Here is a 19,903-nt window from a genome sequence, read left to right on the forward strand (position 1 = left end):
TTGACTCCAAAGGCAAGGGAATTAAAAGTTAAAATAAATGAATGAGACTATATCAAACTTAAAAGCTTCTGCACAGCAAAAGAAACCATCAACAAAATAAAGAGGCAATCAACTAAATGGAAGAAGATTTTTGCAAACAGTACCTCCAATAAGGGGCTAATATCCAAAATATACAAGCAACTCAAAAACAACAAAACAAACAACCCAATTGAAAAACAGGCAGAGGACCTGAAGAGACATTTCTCCAAAAAAGACATACAAATGGCAAATAGACATATGAAAAAATGCTCAACATCACTAATCATCAGAGAAATGCAAATAAAAACCACAATGAGATATCACCTCACCCCAGTCAGAATGACTATCATCAACAAGACAAATAGTAACAAGTGTTGGAGAGGCTGTGGAGAAAATGGAACACTCATACACTGTTGGTGGGAATACAGAATGGTGCAGCCGCTATGGAAGGCAGTGTGGAGGTTCCTCAAAAAATTACGAATAGAATTACCATATGACCCAGCAATCCCTTGCCTGGGTATCTACCCAAAAAAATCTGAAAACATTTATCCATAAAGACAAGTGTGCTGCAATGTTCACTGCAGCTTTATTTACGGTGGCCAAGACACGGAAACAACCCAAATGTCCTTCGATAGATGCATGGATAAAGAAATTGTGGTATATATACACAATGGAATACTATTTGGCGGTAAAAAAAGATGAAATAGTACCATTTGTCACAACATGGATGGATCTTGAGATTATAATGCTAAGCTAAATAAGTCAAACAGAAAAAGTAGAGAACTGTATGATTTCACTGATATGTGGTATATAAATTGAAAACAACAAAAGAACAAGACAAACAATTGAAAGAACAAAAACTCATAGATATTGACAATAGTTCCGGGGTTACCAGGGGATAAGGGGGAGAGCGGGGCTCCAGAAGAGGGTAAACAGGGTCTAATATATGGTGAAGGAAAAGGAACTGACTCTGGGTGGTGAACACACAATGTGAGATATAGATAATATATCACAGAATTGTGTACCTGAAATCTATGTAACTTTACTACCAATCGTGGCCCCAATAAACTTTAATGTAAAGAAAAAAAATAATATTAAAATTACACTGATGGTAATCACTTTGAGCACCTCTTGTAATTGCAGAAGTCAAACGTGACTTGTATTCATCTTTTTCTAATCGGTATATATTAAGTATCAGAATTTTAATACAGTTTTTTTCCTTTCTTAAAATGTGTTTACATGTTTTGGCACCCTCTGTAAATACACATATACATATAAGTATATACACACACATACACACATAGTGGAATATTATTCAGCCATAAAAAGGAAATTTTGCCTTTGCAACAACATGCATGGACTTTAAGGACGTTATGCTAAGTGAAATAACTCAGAGAGAGACAAATACTTGATGATCTTACTATATGCGGAATCTAAAAAAAATAAAATAAATTAAAAAACAAAACATTAAGCTTATAGATACAGAGAAGAAATTGGTGGTTGCCAGAGGCAGGGGAAGGGCAAAATGGGTGAAGGAAGTTAAAGGTACAAACTTCTAGTTATAAAATTAGTAAGTCACGGAGATATAATGTACAGCGTGGTGACTATAGTTAAGAACATTGCATTGCATATTTGAAAGTTGCTAAGAGAGTAATCTTAAAAGTCCCTATGGCAAGAAAAATAAAAATTGTAACTAAGTATGGTAACAGATGTTAACTATACATTATAGTGATCATTTTGCAGTACGTACAAACGTGAAATCATTATGTTGTATACTTGAATCTAACATAATGTTACATGTCAAGTATACCTTAATAAAAAATGAAACAATTAACAAAAAAAAAGAGCACGATTATTCTTAGAAATTATCCTCAATTAAGAGTTATATTGAAATCTATGTTACTCCGAAAAAAATCAAATGATAAAAGTAAAACTAAGATTTGAGCATGGTATCATTTCCTAATTTAAATCTGTGCTTACAAAAAGTTTGAATTAGCTAAATAATTTAGCTATGTTTTCAGAAACACAAGATAAAGAAATGGTTACAAAAGAAATTTCAATATATGTATCATATGAGGTGGGGCTATACAACTTTAATAATTAAAATACATTACAAGATGATTATTAAAATGTATATTAAGATGTATTAAAATACTCTAATTCGTATTGTAGTCTATTAAAATATATCACAAACCAGCTTCTTTTCAGCTATAACCAAAGATTGACTTTGTTTTATAATATTTATAAATTAAATACATTCAAAATATTATACATTAAAGAATACTCTTTCCAAAATACAGATTAGTAATTTTCTTTGAAATGTGAACAGTATCATTCAAAAATTTCATATTCTATAAAATCAGTAATTCTGTCTTCCTGAAAAAAACAGCACACAAATCTTAGAATGTGTCTGCAGTAGGAAAAAAAGTAACCTCAGAAATGAGGTCTAAATTGCAAGAAAAAATGCTGAGCAAGGTAAATAGTAAACATGAGGAAAACTAAAAGTAACACTGTCTACAAAAAACAATACTACTAATAATATCTAATTTGGAGGGTTTAAAAAAGCAAGAAAAGAGACAATTATATGTTGGTTGGGAGATGGATATTTTAAAAATTACTCAGTATTTTAACTTCTAATTTCTAATTTCTTTGGCAAGATATTACAATAAATAATGTTTCACACATGGCTTACATTAAAATAGGAAATCAGATTTTCTGATGGTTGATCGCTTGCTGAATTTAAGATCATCATTAATTGTTGGATAGTATTCATAACAGTCCTAGAGGAAAAAAAATAGGAAGCCGTGTTAAGCAATGAAGGAAAAAAAGAAAAAATGAGGTATATCTATTACACAAGTTAAAAGTATGTTCAAACTCACTGTCTCCAATTTATCTTTAAGAAGTTCTCTGAAATAAAACTATAAAACCCTTTGTGTACTATTGTTTAGGAATCACATTTTATTTAAATATTTAAGAAAGGATGGACTCATAATCAGTGAGTTTATAAGTAAAGAACTGACATGCTTATTTACTGCTAAAACTATATATATCAATAAAACATTAATTGGTCAAACTAACGACATTTTAAGGAGAAAGCAAACTGGTATCAAAATAGTAATCTTTTAAGAAAACACCACTATAATTAAATACTAACAATTTTAAAATAAAGACTAAGTTATTTAGTAACTCAAGTAACCAAGTGACTCTCCTTTACAGAGACTTTCAAGAAGAAAACATATACAATTTTAGAAGTCACCACCATTGTTAAAGCATAAAATTGAGTCAATCTCTTAAGATCTCTTTAATTCTATAATTTTATGGATGTGGGGGGTATATTAAATATTAATGTTCCAATTTTGGAGTAGCAGTAAGTACACTGCTACTGTAGGCACTACTTAATGATGCAAAGAACTGTAGAATATTTATGCCTGAAAGGGTCCGTAAATATTATTTAGTACACCAGGTTCAGTGTTCTCAGTCAAGCCTCTCTAAACTGATATCTATACTTTGTCACTGTTGAAATGTATTGCTTCTATAACTTGTACATTGCTTCTATAAACTTAACTAATCTACTTAAATCACAATGACTAAAGCCAAAAATGACCCATAGCTAAACCAACTATCTTTCTCATTTGATCTTTTTTGTTTGTTTCTCTTTTGGTTGTTTATTTTGTTCTTTAGATTCCATATATAAGCAAAATCACACTGCATCTGTCTTTGTCTGACACTGCACTCAGCACAATACTCTTCAAGTCCATCCATGCTGCTACAGATGGCAAAAACCCATTCCCTTCCATGGCTGAGCAATATTCCATTGTATATACCGTTTCCCCCAAAATAAGATCTAGCCAGACCATCAGCTTTAGTGCGGCTTTTAGAGCAAACATTAATATAACACCAGGTCTTATTTTAATATAAGACTAGGTATAATGTAATATAATTAAAACTGGGTATAATATAATACCGGTCTTATATTAACTTTTTCTCCAAAAGACACATTAGAGCTGATGGTGCAGCTAGGTCTTTTTTTGGGGGAAATATGGTATGTACCGCCTCCTCTTTATCCATTCATCCTTTGATGGACATCCAGGCTGCCTCCACATCTTGGCCACTGTAAACAATGCTGCAATGAACATAGAGATGCATATATCCCCTCAAAGTAGCATTTTGCGTTTTTTCAAATAAATATCCAGAAGTGGGATTACTGGGTCTTACTTTGTCTTGTTATAGCCTTTATTTTAAAGTTTATTTTGTCTGATATCAGTACTGCTGCCATAGTTTTTTTGTTTCCGTTACATGAAATATCTTTTTCTATTCCTTTACTTTCAGTCTGTGTGTGTTATTCAATCTGAAGTGAATCTCTTCTAGGCAGCATATGTAAGGATTTTGTTTTCTTATCCATTCAGCCACACTGTCTTTTGATTGGAGCATTTAATCCATTTACTATAAAGTAACTACTGATAGTTATGTATTTATTATTTTTATTCATTTCATTATTCATATTTTGACATACATATATATGTATGTGTGTGTGTGTATATATATTAAATATATATATATATATATATATATATATTTTTTTTTTTTTTTAATCTTCTCTTAAAGAAGTCCCTTTAAAATTTCTTGTAATTCTGGATTGGTGATGAACTCCTTTAGCTTTTTCTTATCTGGGAAACTTTATCTGTCCTTTGATTCTAAATGATAGCTTTGCTGTGTAATCTTGGTTGTAGGTCTTGCTTTTCACCACTTTGTCTATTTCCTGTCAGTCCCTTCTGGCCTGCAAAGTTGCAGAAATCAGCTGACAGTTTTATGGGACCTCTCTTATAGGTAAGGAACTGCTTTTCTCTTGCTGCTTTTAAGATTCTCTCTGTCTTTAACTGTTGGCATTTTACTTATGATGTGTCTTGGTGTGGGCCTCTTTGGGTTCATCTTGGTTGGGACTCTGCACTTTCTGGGCTCATATATCTCCTTCACCAGGTTAGGGAAGTTTTTTGTCATTACTTCTTCAAATAGGTTTTGTTGTTGTTGTTGTTGGTTTTTTCCTTTAAACTTTTATTTAAGTGTGTTTTTCCAGGACCCATCAGCTCCAAGTCAAGTAGTTGTTTCAATCTAGCTGTAGAGGACGCAGCTCACAGTGGCCCATGTGGGGATCGAACCAGCAACCTTGTTGTTAAGAGCACCACACTCTAACCAACTGAGCTAACCGACCACCCTTTCAAATAGGTTTTTAATTCCTTGCTGTTTCTCTTCTCCTTCTGATATCCCTGTGATGCCAATGTTGATATGCTTGGTGGTGTCCCAGAGGCCCCTTAAATTCTCATTTTTTTTTGGATTCTTTTTTCTTTCTGCTGTTCTGCTTGGGTGTTTAATGCTACCTTATCTTCTAAATTGCTGATTCAGTTCTCTGCATCATCTAATCTACTATTGATTCCCTCTACTGTATTCTTTATTGTATTTTTTATTTGTTTCTTTTTTGTTTTCTCTCTCCATTTTCATGTTTCCTATCTCTTTATTGAAGTTCTCCCTGAGGTCACTGATCATCCTTATAACCAGTGTATTGAACTCTGCATGTGATAGACTGCTTATCTCCGTTTTGTTTTTCTGGAGCCTTGTTCTGCTCTTTTATTTGGAACATGTTTCTTTGTCTCCCCATTATGGCTGCCTCCCTGTGTTTGTTTCTATGTATTAGGAAGAGCTGTTATGTATCTTTTTAGTAGAGTGGCCTTAGTAAGTGTTCTGTAGAGCTCAGTGGCACAGTCTTCTTGGTCACCTGAGCTGGGTACTCCAGGTGTGTCCTTTGTGTGGGTTGTGTGTGCACTCCTGTTGTAGTTGAACGTTGGTTGCTGTTTGCATACCAATGGGAGGGACTGACCCTTGGGCTGATTGGTTGCGAGGACTAGTTGTGACGACAGTGGAGGAGCTGTGGTGCAGGGGCTGACCCTACCGAGCAGGGTTTGCTTTAGCAGGGCTCTGGTGCCTGCCCAGTCTGCCCTCTTGGTGTGTTGTTCCTGTAGGTGGCTGGGTGATGCTCCATCTGGGTCCGAAGCTGACCACCAGGCATGCCAGCCCATGAGCCTTCTGGGAGGGGCCCCACCACAGTCCAAGTTCAGCTGCAGTCTGTGCCCTGCCCAGGGCCACCTGGCATGAACCACAAAGCAATCCACAGATGGCTGCTGCTCCCACTCGGCATGAAGGTACCTTGAGAGGCCAAAATGCAAACTGATGCTGACTGCCGCTGGTGCTGCACTCAGGGCTGCTCAGCCAGAGGTATGGAACATGCCAAAACCAGATGCTGCTTGTTTGGGTTTTGTGAACCTTTGTAGATTTTAGAAAAGTCTGCAGCATGAGCCAAGACAATCCATTTATATGGAAAAGCCACTGGAAGCAGTTTGGGGGGGTGGGGGTTGGGGTCTGAAAGTTGGGTGGGGCAGGGTCTCAGAGAATCAAGACAAAGGAATAGTGTTGGCAAGGTTGATGGAGACTCAGATATAGCATCTCCCTGTGTCTGCACACTGGGAGTGGGGAAGGTTCTACAAAGATACAATGGCTTCTACCAGCTCCTCCATCTGGGAGAAAGGTGCCCCTCCAGCCATAATCCTGCAGCCAGACAATTCAGTTCCTCCCCATAAATTCCTGGTGCCTTTTGAGCTTTTGCTCCAACACTGGAGCTCAGAGCCAATGAGTCCATCAGTAAGTCCATGCACAGGCTCTTTAAGAGGAGCACCTGGTAATGCAGCTGCCTTCATCTTACTCAGCCACAACCTTCGCTGGTTTTCACAGCCAGAAGTTATGGGGACTTCTCTCCCCAGCACTGGAACCGTGGGCTGGGTATCCTAGTGTGGGGCTGGGATACCCCACTCCTCCAGGGGGGACCCCTGCAACTAACATATCCTCCTGATTTTTAAAGGTCACACCTGGGTGTGGATCTAGCTCATTCTGCAATTCCACCCCTCCTACCAGTCTCAAGGTAGTTTTTCTGTATGTCCTTAGTTGTAGGGCTTTGGTTCAGCTAGACTTCAGGTGGTTCTCAATGATGGTTGTTCTGTATTTTAGTTGTAATTTTGATGTGGTCGTTAGAGGAGGTGAGCACAGTGTTTACCTACTCCGCCATCTTGACTAAATCTCTCTTTCTCATTTGTTCTTATACTTGACTTCCTTGAAGCATCTGACACTCTTAAACACTTTCTCTTTGTTGAAACTTCGTCCCCTCCTTTGGCTTTTTTGCCTTCATTCTTTGAGCTTCCAATCACACCTCTCATTCTCTTTAATCTAACTTATATATAGTTAAATTAAATGCCAGCATTCTTTAGGGTTCAGCCCTTAGCTATCCATTCTTGTCATTATACACCCTCACTTCAAGCAACTTGGTGTATTTTGATGATTTTAACTCTCCCTGATCATTCCCAAATCTATATGATCTTTATATCCTATTGCTTACCTCACATCTTCTTCATATCCATAAATGCTTTAAGAATAATATTCTAAATATGAATTCATTAAACATTTGCCAAACCTTTTTTTGCTCCTTCCTTCCCACTGCCTAACTCTTGGTTCACATCTTTAGCATCTCTCAACTGAATTACTGCAATATAGCAGTCCAGAGATTCTTACTTACTATGTCTATGGTAATAAGGTCTGGGCATATGTACTTTGAAAAAACTCAGGTTGCTCTCATTTGTACCCCCAGTTAAGAACCATTGTGACATACGACAGGTCTATTTTTCACCATGCTCTCCTCCATCCCCTCACAAACTACTATCATGTAATCTTTCAAAAATCATGTCTTATTTTATCCTTACCCCTGCTTAACACTCATTTATATCAACAGGCTATATTGTGCACAAGCTAAAGACAAAACTTAAGCGTGTGGCAATATAAGGCCCTTCATAATCTAATACCCATTGTCCTCTCCTGCAATTTCATTTTCCCATTTTATAGTCAATCAATACAGAGCTGCTAACAGTTCCCCAGACACATTGTGTTGTTTCCTACTTTCATGCCTTTGTACATGCTATTCCCACCCACTAAAATGCCAGTCTCCTGTGACAATATTCAGTTCATACAACACTTCATAAAATCCCTTCTGTGCCATCTCATTAACTTCTCTTAGGTTATTACTCTACATATAAAAACATATATATTTATTTATATACATAGTCATTTGAAAAATATTACTGATTTCCTATTAGGTACCACGTATTATCCTCAGTCCTAATTATTAAATGGTGAACAGTAAGTCACGGTCCATGTGGTATACAACTTAAAGACCATTATGGGTTTGGCAAAAACAAGCAAACACACAAATGATTTTATAATTACAAATTGTGATACCCACTGTGAAGAAATTTATGAAGATGCTATGAGAAATAAAATACTTCAGAGAGATATAAATCTTTTAAAAAATAGTATTTGTGCTGAACCTAACAGAAGAGCAGCAATTGGTGATTCATGGAAAGAAAAGAGGGAAGTTTCAAGAAGAGAGATAAGCAAGTGTGAAGGTCCTCAAGCACAAAAGAAGCGCTTGGGGAGTTCAGGAATCTGAGTAGCACATAATGAATGGGAAAACAAGATGAGGTTGGTGAAGCAACAGAAGCTATGAGTAGGCACTACTACAAGAAATTTACATTGTATTTCAATTGAATGGGAAGCAAACAAAACATTTAACAGCAGGGTGAACATGACCTGACTACATTTCTAGAATATTATTCTGGGGGCTTTCTGAAGAATAGAGATGGTGGTGGGGAGAAAGAAACAGATGAGAGTCAAGCAGTGAGATCAGTTAGTAGCCTACCGCAAAAAATCCAAGAGAAAGAGAAAGATATCTCAGACAAGGGTGGTGAGAGTAGAAATGGAGAACAGTAGATGGACTCAGTAAATATTTAGGAGAAAAGTTCAACAAGACTTATTAACAGATTGGAGGTGGGAAGTAAGTGATGAAAAGGACATAAAAATAGTTCTAATCCCTCTAGGTTGTATGCAGACCAAATGGTGATACTTTTTTTTTTTTCTATTTACCGAAATAGAACGCACTCCCATTCTAGGTTATATTCCTTAATGATAGAGAAAACTAGGTCTAATAATCATATCCTTAGCAACTAGCAAAATACCTGGAATGCAAAGAGCACTCAATGTACATTTCTGGCATGTATATAGAAATATATAATGAAACAAATAAAAAAGAACCCAAAGCCCTATAACACACTCAATTAACAATTATAATGACATTCAAAAGTAAGAAAATTCATACCTAACTGGAGTCTGTTGAAGAATCACATTCAGCTCTTCATCAGGGTTATTTTTTTGTGGTGTTCTCTGCATTTCAAAACTAAATAATAATAAGCAAAGTCATTCAGACTGAACATTTACACTTAACAAAATTATATATTTTTTACCATTGTTTTTAAGTCGGGTTTTTTTCCACTAGGTTTATGACAAACAGGTCATAATGGGTACACCCATCACTAAGAATTTTTTTGAAAGTGAAAGTTGGATGTCTTCTCGACAAAGTTAGATGTTCAATGATTATTACTTATCAAGTTGTTCAGTATCCAAAAATATCAAAGCTCAAGTTTTCCAATCATTATGCCTTCCAAAAACTTAACTTTGACTTAAATAAAAGAAATATTTCACTTGTGTTTAACTTCCAAATTACACATTATTTTTTCAGTTACATATTAAAATACTGCGGGTAAAAGACATAATATTAACCATATTTATGGTCATTCAAAAACTTTTGTAATTACTCTCAACCATTCGTATTTTAGGATTCTATAAGACAATTCAAGAGAGTACACTTTTATATCAACTTTTTTAAAAAAAATGAATCAGGCAAGTAATAGCAGGTAAGAGGCTGAAAAAGGACAGAGACCACACAACTTAAATAAATGAATTACAGTTGACCCTTGAACAATGTAGGATGTTCACTTACGAACTCATGGAACCACGCAGTTCAAACCTGTGTTACTCAAGCATCAACTGTAATTTCAATCCACAAGTAGGAATCTGCATACGCAAAGGGCTGACTTAAGTTGTATATGGATTTTGACTGCACAAGCGGTTGGCGCCTCTAACTCCTGCATTGTTCAAGGGTCAACTGTACTCCAACAATTTTCTTCTGGTGCTCATTTTAAAAATTACATTTATCTAAATGAGAAAAAATAGTTGATATAGAGAACAATTCACATTAAATCTCTATCTGAGAGACAAAAAGGGTGTTACAATGATAAAGGGGTCAATCCAACAAAAGGATGTAACATTTCTAACATTTGGAAATATATATGCATCCAACACAGGAGCACCTAAATATATAAAGCAAATATTAACAGACGTGAAAGGAGAAATAGATAGTAATACAATAATAGTGGGAACGTCACCTACTGTTATCCCACTAATACCCCCCCTTATACCAATAGATAGATCATTCAGACAGAAACTCAATAAGGCTACACTGGCCTTAATTGACACATTTGACCAGATGGATTTAACAGATACTTAAACAACATTCCATCCAAAACAACAGCACACATTCTTCTAAGTGCACAATGAACATTTTCCAAGACAGATTATATGTTAGGCCACAAAACAAGTCTTAATAAATTTAAGAGATTAAAATCATATCAAACATCTTTTCTGACCACAATGGTATAAAACTAAAAATGAATTACATGAAGAAAACTGGAAAATTCACAAATATATGGAGATTAAACAACATGCTACTAAATCACCAACAGATCAAAGAAGAAATCAAGAGAGAAAGATAAAAATACATTGAGGAAAAAAAGATGAAAATGTAACACACCAAAGTTTATGGAATGCAGCAAAAGCAGTTCTAAGATGAAAGTGCATAGCAATAATGCCTACGTCAAGTAAAAAGAAAAGTCTCAAATAAACAACCTAACTTCATACCTCAAAGTAATAGAAAAAAAGAACAAACAAAGCCCATAGATTGTAAAAGGAAGGAAATAAAGATCAGAGCAGAAATAGAGACTAAAAAAAAAAAAAAAAAAAAATATCAATGAAATTAAGAGCTTATTCTTTGAAAATATAAACAAAATTAACAAACCTTTACCTAAAATTCAACAAGAAAAAGAGACCACTCAAATAAGTAAAATCAGATATAAAAGATGTTGCAACTAATACCACAGAAATACAAAAAGTCCTAAGACTACTATGAACAATTATACATCAAAATTGGACAATCTAGCACAAATAGATTCCTAGAAACATACAATCTACCAAGACTGAATCATAATGAAGCAGAAAATCTGAACACCCATTACTACTATGGAGATTAAATCAGTCATTAAAAATATCCCAACAACAAAAGTCCAAGACCCTTTGGCTTTACCAGTGAATTCTACCAAATATTCAAAGGAGAATCAATACCAATCCTTCTCAAACTCTTCTTAAAAAGTAGAAGAGGAATGAACTCTTTCAAAAGTCATTTTATGAGGCCAGCATTACCCTAATACCAAAACCAGACAAGGATGCCAGAAGAAAAGAAAATTTCAGGCCAACATCCCTGATGAACACAGTTGCAAAAATCCTCAACAACATATTAACAAACCAGATTCAACAATACACTAAAAGAATCAAACACCATGATCAAGTTGGAGAATGTAAAGAGTATGATGTTGGCTGTGGTCCTGTCATGTCTGACCTTTATTATGTTGAAGTACATTCCCTCAATACTTGCTCTGTTGAGAATTATTTTAAGTGGATGCTGAGTAAGTGGATGTCAAATGCTTTTTCTACATCTACTGAGATGATTATATGATTTTTATCCTTCATTTTGTATTTTTAGTTTAAAAAAATAAAAAAAAACCATATTTAATTAACTGTTCAACATCTTCATTTTCTACTGTCTAACTTTGGTTTGATTGCTTTCTTACACATACAGACTTATACTATGCAAGTTCTATGAAAAATATTCAACCTCATAAATTGAACTGGGAACTAAGTAGCTAGCATTTTCCTATCACTTTACTATTTGCAAAGTGCTTTCATCAATATACATTACATATATTAATAATACTCTTACACTAAATGCTTGTATTTTACAGATGAGGAAACTAAGACTCAGTGAGATAAAGTGAAAATTCAACTACATTCCAAAAAACGTGAAGGAAATAAAAGATTCCTTCTCTGCCTTGACTTGGTTGGAGAAATTACTTTAATAAAGATATTAAAAAATCAATACAAGCCTGTGTATATGAGAATCCAAATTAAAGTTCACATACACAATACAAATAATATTTTTCACTTATTTTAATAAAAAGTAGAATAGATTTTCAATCAACATAAAGATACTGTATCGTAAAAAAAAATCTCTATTTGTTAATAAACTATATACTTGGAATATTGTTTATCTTATTTTTATATAAAGGCATACGAAGTAATTTAATATGTTATTTAAAGATTACTAAGTTAAATAAAAACCTAGTGAGCCTACCGATATCGAAATTGACCTATAGCAAAAGCATATCAGAAAAACATGTTATGTACAATACCTGTCTGTAGAATCAGCCTGAAGAGTTTTATCATGATCCAGAAATAATCTTGCATCTAGATCTTTGTTTTTAAGGTAAATTTCTTCATATTGTTTAGAGAGACTTTCCACCTCAAAAAAAAAAAAATACTGATGATTATCCTTTAATGTCATTACATCTGTCAGTACATAGAAGTACAATTTAATTAAAAAATTTTTGTAGAATATACACTTAATTTTACAACACACTGAATTCACATGCAATGCAAATAAGGTGTATGTGCATGTGAAGTAAAGAAAATTGCAACGTTTTCTACTCTAATTTTAAACCTATTTTATACATGCACCCCAATTCATTAGTTTTATGTAGACAAGAACCACCAATGACACAAAACAAGATAGAGATGAAACTGTAAGATAAAAATAGGCATTATTATAACCACGTAACTATCAAGATCCTCCAGACATCCCATGCATTTCTCACTTTCAATCTTCTACTATGCTTATCAATAGAAAATATTTTTCAAACATTGTAACAAATCCTCTTAATTATATATTCTGCTTATCTTTCCTAAATCCTTTGGTTCACTCCATCTCCCTTCAGTTTAGTATCTTAGGCAAGAACATTAGCTCAATTAATTAGCTCATTTAACACACTTCCATGATTTATTCCCAATCTTAGATACTTTTTCAATTGCTAGAATCTGTAAATCTTTTGTGAGTTCTGCTTCATAATTTCGAATCATAATTTAAAGGCCAATGCCCAATAGACAACTATTTGGCATGCCTTCTACTACGACTTTTAAAGCTAAAGTGTTTCCAACCTAAGGGAACTAAAATTGCATTCTAAAAGGAGTGGGAGAAGAAATCCAGTTATATGTAACTTTTTGTTTGCATAAATGTTTTAGGCAGAATAGTCATTCATGTTTAAGTTCACTGTTACTGCCCTAGCTTAGTGAGGCAATAATTATCAATCATTTATTGATTGACAGCTATTAGTATTACATGCAAAATACTGGGGAAAATGTTAAGTTTATCTTAAGATTTCTATTAAAACTGTAATCCTTTCTAGGAGAAGAAAAATTAGTACGAGTATCCAACATTCTTTATATAGTTGGGAATAGCATATTTCTTAGTATGTAAATAGGTAACAAGACTCAGGAATACAACACTTGGCCCCTTCTTGCCTCTCTAATATCTTTTCTGCCCTGTATCCCAATCTTAACAAACTAGTTGGAGTTCACTGAACATACCATACTATCACATGTCACTATGCCTTTTAATCTATAATTCCCAACCCCTGGAAATGCCATTTTTCATAAAGCTTTACTCAGCTCAGAAATGACATCACTTGCAATCAATTTTCCACAAACCCTATCTGCCCCTCTTTGGATTAGATTGCTCCCCTCCGAGACATCACAACACCTTGTGTATACTTCCATCAGAATCCCGTAATGTTCTCTTTGTCTCTCTCACTAGCACCTTAATGACTGCAACTGTGAGTCAAACGTCTGTATCAATGATATCTAGTACAATGCCTGGCACATATTAAGTACTTAATAAATAGTTGTTGAATGAACAAGTTAATGAATTCAAGGACTAGCTACCAATTCTGGTCACAGAATCAGCAGTTTAGCTATTTGATTTCAGGTCTTTTGGTCTTGGTGACTAACGCCTGGTGCTTCTAAAACATTATTTTATCACTGAGTACTCATTTGTCATTTATCTAAAGCATCCTTTCCTCCACATTATTTTACCTTACCACATTAAGTTCTCAGTTGTTCTGTTCTCATTGAAGAGCAAGACATTTGAGGCAAAATGTGAAAAGAAACGGATAAATGGCACACCACTAAGGTAAAACATTTCTGCAATATAATCATAGTAATTTCAACCGAATTTATTTTCATTTAAGTAGCTTTTAAAAATACTCAAAAGAGATGCTCTGCAATACAGTAATGCCAATAATGTTGATGGCATTAATCATGGATCCTATGCATAAGGATGCATAGCATAGCAAATCAGAGTCAAATTTGATTGTGCATATTTAGTTATATTTATTTAATGGAATTTAGAAATTCAAAAGTCCACAGTTGGATTTTTGAAAACTTTCAGTGCAAATCAATTTCTAGTGCAAATTACAAATGTTGCTTATTTATTCGAGTATATATTCAAAAGGTTTTTCTGTTACTATATAAAGTTAGTTCACCACAATTTTACTTAGATTCCTTTCCTTGAGCAAAAAATATTTAATATACAGTAAACTGCTCTTAAGAAATTTAGACAACTATTCCTCCCTCCCAAAAGTCCTAAAACACATTAACATTTTATTAAGTTTCTTTCATATTACCTCTGGAAGTCCATTAGAAGCTATAATTCCAAGAGAATTCATAAAAGGTATAAAATTTTTGAAATAAACATTTTTCACCTGAAAAAGACAAAGTTACAATATGACCATTAAATTTTTTAAAAATTAGTTTCTGTCACTATTAACACTAAAATGAAAGTGTTAACTGACATTTTGATCAATGACTTACAGGCAACCAAGTGGGATATTTATAATTAATTCAATTATTTACTTCTAAATTTATGTGCTAAATTTATGTCCTAAAATGGAGGTGGAGTGAGGAATTATTAATGATGTGGGATTTATAAAAAAACTCATTGAAACCAACTTCACTATTCCACATTTAACAAATGACGAAAGGATGGGAGGCTCAAAAAATTAAGCAACTTGACCAAAGTTACACAGCTAGGAAGTGGCAGAGCTGGAATTTAAATGCAATCTGCCTATCATCAAAGCCAAGACTCTTTTCACTTATTTACACTGCTTCTGATTTCTCCCCAAAGTACACTTTAGGCCACTTCATACACATCATCTGATACCTAACTTAGGGAATATCAAGGCAATTATTTTAGCATAAATTTAGGAAAATAACCTGCTTTTATAATAAAATAATTTCACACACAAAAATAAAACCCAACAATTCAAATTGAAACCAAATGAAAGTGTTGTGTGGAACTATGCAATTTCATGAAAATGCACCCTACATTTAACAAGGAAAATAAAGACTGTACTCAGAAAACCTGGAGTTATATTCCTGACTATTCTACACTTGCAATATGTTGCGGAATTTTAAACAACTTACTTTCCTTCATTTAACTTCCTTTTATAACTTTGGAGTCTACATTTACTAAGGTGGAAATAACTTAGTATCAGTTCCTATCTTCTACTACACAAATAAGTTATTAAGAATTAACCTTCTGTAATCCCCACTTAACTTAAATATTTATAAGGTGGGTGGTTCTAGTTAACCAATTAGTATGACTAGCCAATAATTATACAACCATAAACTTAACTAACCAATAGTTACATAACCATAAATATCATGTGTAAATAATCAAGTGTCAATTAATGTCAATTACCACCAAAGCTTTTAATCAAATATACTTTGAAAATCATTACTATAATGATTCTAAATTATAACAAAGAATAAAAATTAAAAGTAAAAAAATGATTTATTTGTGATTTAAAAAATGAAACTACAAGTAATTTTGAAATTCAGATAATTAACTAGGAATTAGAAAACACATTCCTATTCATTATCTTGAGGGTCTGAGCAAAAAAAAATATTTCAACTACATTTGTCAGCTTATTAGCGAAGTTAATTTGTGATTCTAGAAGAGTACACACACACACACACACACACACACACACACACACACAAAGTTGATACATCTATATATGTCTATATCCATAAGCCACAGTGCTCAAATCCAGATTGTCTTGATAAATCATTCCAACACTTTTTAAACTAGATTTTGAGATCATACCCCTAATTTCTTTCCATAGTTCACAGAGAAATTTCAAAGATGCAACAATTCATACATCTATCTGGTGGTAGTGAATTGTGGACAATATAACAACCTATGAGAGAAATAGCATGGTACAGCGACAGGAGCACTGGTAGCCATGTCCTCAAGTCTACACTCTGGTAGTAATTAGTTGTCAGTCTCTGGAAGTTTGTTTATTCATTACTGAGAAGAGGCAGAATATACTATCCATAAGATTCCTTCCAATGCCAACATTCCAGAGTCTATGCAAGATAAGCAATTCCTGGATGATCATGTGTATTCTCTACCAGCCATTAATATCTTATGTAATATTCAGAAGAATAATAATTATCAAAGGCTGAACGGGAATTTAATATTGGTATCACTTATCACTAAACCAAAACACTAGCAGGGTATTTTTCTTAGCAGGGCATTTTAAAACATTAAATTAGTAACCACAGAGGAATAAAAGAACAAATACATTTCAAAACTATTGCATTAATGATTTACATTTCAGTGATTCCAGAATGAGGGAGCAACTCTCTAAAATCAAAGTAACTGAATATGAAAATTAATTTTCCACTGTGTATTGTATATATACCACAACTTCTTTATCCAAGCGACAACATGGATGGATCTTGAGATTATTATGCTAAGTGAAATAAGAGACAGAAAAAATCAAGAACCAAATGACTTCACTGATATGTGGGATATAAAACTGAAAGCAACAAAGGAACAAGACAAACAAAGAAACGAAAACTCACAGACACAGACAATAGTTTAGGGGTTACCAGAGGGTAAGGATGGAGGGAGGATAGTAGAAGAGGGTAAAGGGGGTCAAATATATGGTGATGGAAGGAGAACTGACTCTGGGTGGTGAACACACAACGTAATATATAAATGATATATTACAGAATTGTACATTTGAAACCTATGTAATTTTACCAACCATTGTCACCCCAATAAATTTTAATTAAAAAAAGAAAATTTTTTCGAAACATTTGCTATTGCAAAAGAGTTGGCACTAGGCAAGAATATACAATGGGGTAAAGATACTCTATTCAATAAATGGTGTTGGGAACATTGGACAGAAAAAAGAAACTGGACCACCTTCTTATACTATATAGAAGGATAAATTCAAAATGGATTAAAGACTTAAATGTACAACCCAAAACTCCTAGAAGAAAACATAGGCAGTAAACTTTCTGACACTGCTCTTAGCTGTATTTTTTCAGATATATCTTCTTTCCCTCGAGCAAAGGAAATGTAAGGAAAAATAAACAAATGGGACTACATCAAACTAGAAAGTTTTTACACAGCAAAGGAAATCATCAACAAAACCAAAAGACAACCTACTGAATGGGAAAAGTTGATACATCTGACGATACATCTAATAAGGGGTTAATATCCAAAATGTACAAAGAACTCATACAATTCAATACAGACACACAAAAACCAACAATCCAATTAAAAAATGGGCAGAGGACTTGCATAGACATTTCCCCAAAGAAGACATACAGACTTATGAAAAGACGCTCAATGTCACTCATCATCAGAGAAAATTAAAACCACAATGAGATATCATCTCACACCTGTCAGAATGGCCATATCAATAAATCAACAATCATCAAGTGTTGGTGAGGATGTGGAAAAAAGGGAACTCTTGTGCACTATTGGTGGCATTGCAAATTGGTGCAGCCACTATGGAAAACAGTATAGAGGTTCCTTAAAAAATTAAAAATAGAACTACCTTATGATCCAGCAATTCCATTTCTGGGTATTTATCCACAAAAATGCAAAAACACTAATTCTAACAGATACAAGCACCCCTATGTTCACTGCAGTGCTATTTACAATAGCGAAGATACGGAAGCACCCCAAGTGCCCATCAATAGGCAACTGGATAAAAAAGATGTGGTACATGTATTTTGTGTAGAATACTACTCGGCTATAAAAAATAATGAAATCTTAACCATTTGCCACAACATAGATGGACCTAGAGAATTTTATGCTAAGTGAAGTAAGTCTGAGAAAGACAAACACCATATGATGTCACTTATATGTGGAATCTAAAGAACAAAACAAACAGACTCATAGATACAGAGAATAAACTGATGGTTGCCAGAAGGGAGGGGATTTGGGGAGTTGGGTGAAAAAGGTGAAGGGATTAAGAAGTACAAATTGGTAGTTACAAAATAGTCATGGGGATGTCAAATACAGCATAGGGAATATAGTTAAAAACAGAGTTGCACTAATTAGGAAAAGCAAGCTCATTAACAAAAGCAGTATATACTGTTAGGAAGAACTTATGTCTAAATCTACTTTAACTATTTAAAAAAATCATGAAGTTAAATTACCTCATCTATATTACATTCATGTTCTTTACAGAGAACTTCAATAATTCTTGTATCATTTTCTAGTTGTTTTGCTATCCGTGCACTCCTGTTCTGACCTCGCCTTGGTGTTCGAGGTGAACCATTAAGAGGTATTACAGCTGTTTCTGTAAAAATGGTAAATTAGATAAGAACAATTGCAAATCCCACTGTATAAAATAATGAAGTATTCTAATTATAACTATGTTGGTCAGAAATAATCTTGGTAACATTATGCTACTTTTATCTATTAGGCTTCATTAAATGCTAACAGTTTCATCTATTTATTGAGTATCTATTATAAGTTATATATTGCTAATAGTTTTTGCCATCCTTAGTCTCTTCTGCCCTCAAACAACCCAAAAAGAAACTGTAAAATACTTCAAGCCCCATAGACAAATAAGAAAAAGGCAAGGAAAATGGCCAATTTATAAAGTAATTCTAAGTGTATCCTCCTTAGTCTGCAAAGGAAAAAAAATATTTTCTATCTTAAAGTGTCTTAAAAATTTTAAGTACGTATTTTGGATTCAATTTTTAGATATAGTATAAAAATAAATTTTAAAAGTTTTAGAAAATTCCACCGTAAATTATGATGCTTTTAAAAGTATATAAATATAATAATGGGATAATAAACTGTGATTTAAAAAAAAAAATCCCCTGTATTATTTTGAGTAGTCCCAATTCAAACTGAATGCAGATTCAGCTATTAAACAGATTGCAGATAACTAGGTATAAAAAGTATTATCTGCTTCTAGGCCCAACCAAGAATTTACAAGAAACTGAGAGGATAAAGGAACATATTAAACTATACTACAGGATGAAATCAGTAAAAATTAAATCATGGGAAACTCAATAGGACAAACCACCTAATTATTTAATAAACAAATTGCAAAGAAAAAAAGAGAGAAAAATAGATGGAGGTGTAACTTTTTAAAAAGTCTTAAAAGCATATCAACCAATCACAAAGTATGGATCTTATTTAGATTCTGATTTAGTCAACCTATAAAAAAATATTTAATTACTTTTATAAGACAATCGAAAATACGAACACTTACTAAATATTTGGTGGCATTAAGGAATCACTGTTGACTGATTTTTAGGTGTGATAATGGTACTGCCATTATGCTTTTTAAAAAAACTATCAGCGATACATACTAAAGTTTATAAGGATGCAACTATGCAAAAATGTGTTTCA

General features: G+C 33.6%; 1 protein-coding gene across 1 annotated transcript in view; it reads right to left on the reverse strand.

Moving 5' to 3' along the window:
- RB1 (RB transcriptional corepressor 1) overlaps positions 1 to 19,903 on the reverse strand; it is a 154,421-nt gene that overhangs the window by 83,843 nt on the left and 50,675 nt on the right. The window contains exons 8-12 of the mRNA XM_033104560.1: positions 18,694 to 18,836; positions 14,853 to 14,930; positions 12,528 to 12,637; positions 9,266 to 9,343; positions 2,711 to 2,798 (exon numbers count right to left, since the gene is read on the reverse strand). Coding sequence (XP_032960451.1) covers positions 2,711 to 2,798; positions 9,266 to 9,343; positions 12,528 to 12,637; positions 14,853 to 14,930; positions 18,694 to 18,836 — 497 coding nt within the window. The remainder of the gene's footprint in view (positions 1 to 2,710; positions 2,799 to 9,265; positions 9,344 to 12,527; positions 12,638 to 14,852; positions 14,931 to 18,693; positions 18,837 to 19,903) is intronic.

This window comes from Rhinolophus ferrumequinum, chromosome 4 (genome assembly GCF_004115265.2).
Source record: "Rhinolophus ferrumequinum isolate MPI-CBG mRhiFer1 chromosome 4, mRhiFer1_v1.p, whole genome shotgun sequence".
Classification (NCBI taxonomy): Eukaryota; Metazoa; Chordata; class Mammalia; order Chiroptera; family Rhinolophidae; genus Rhinolophus; species Rhinolophus ferrumequinum.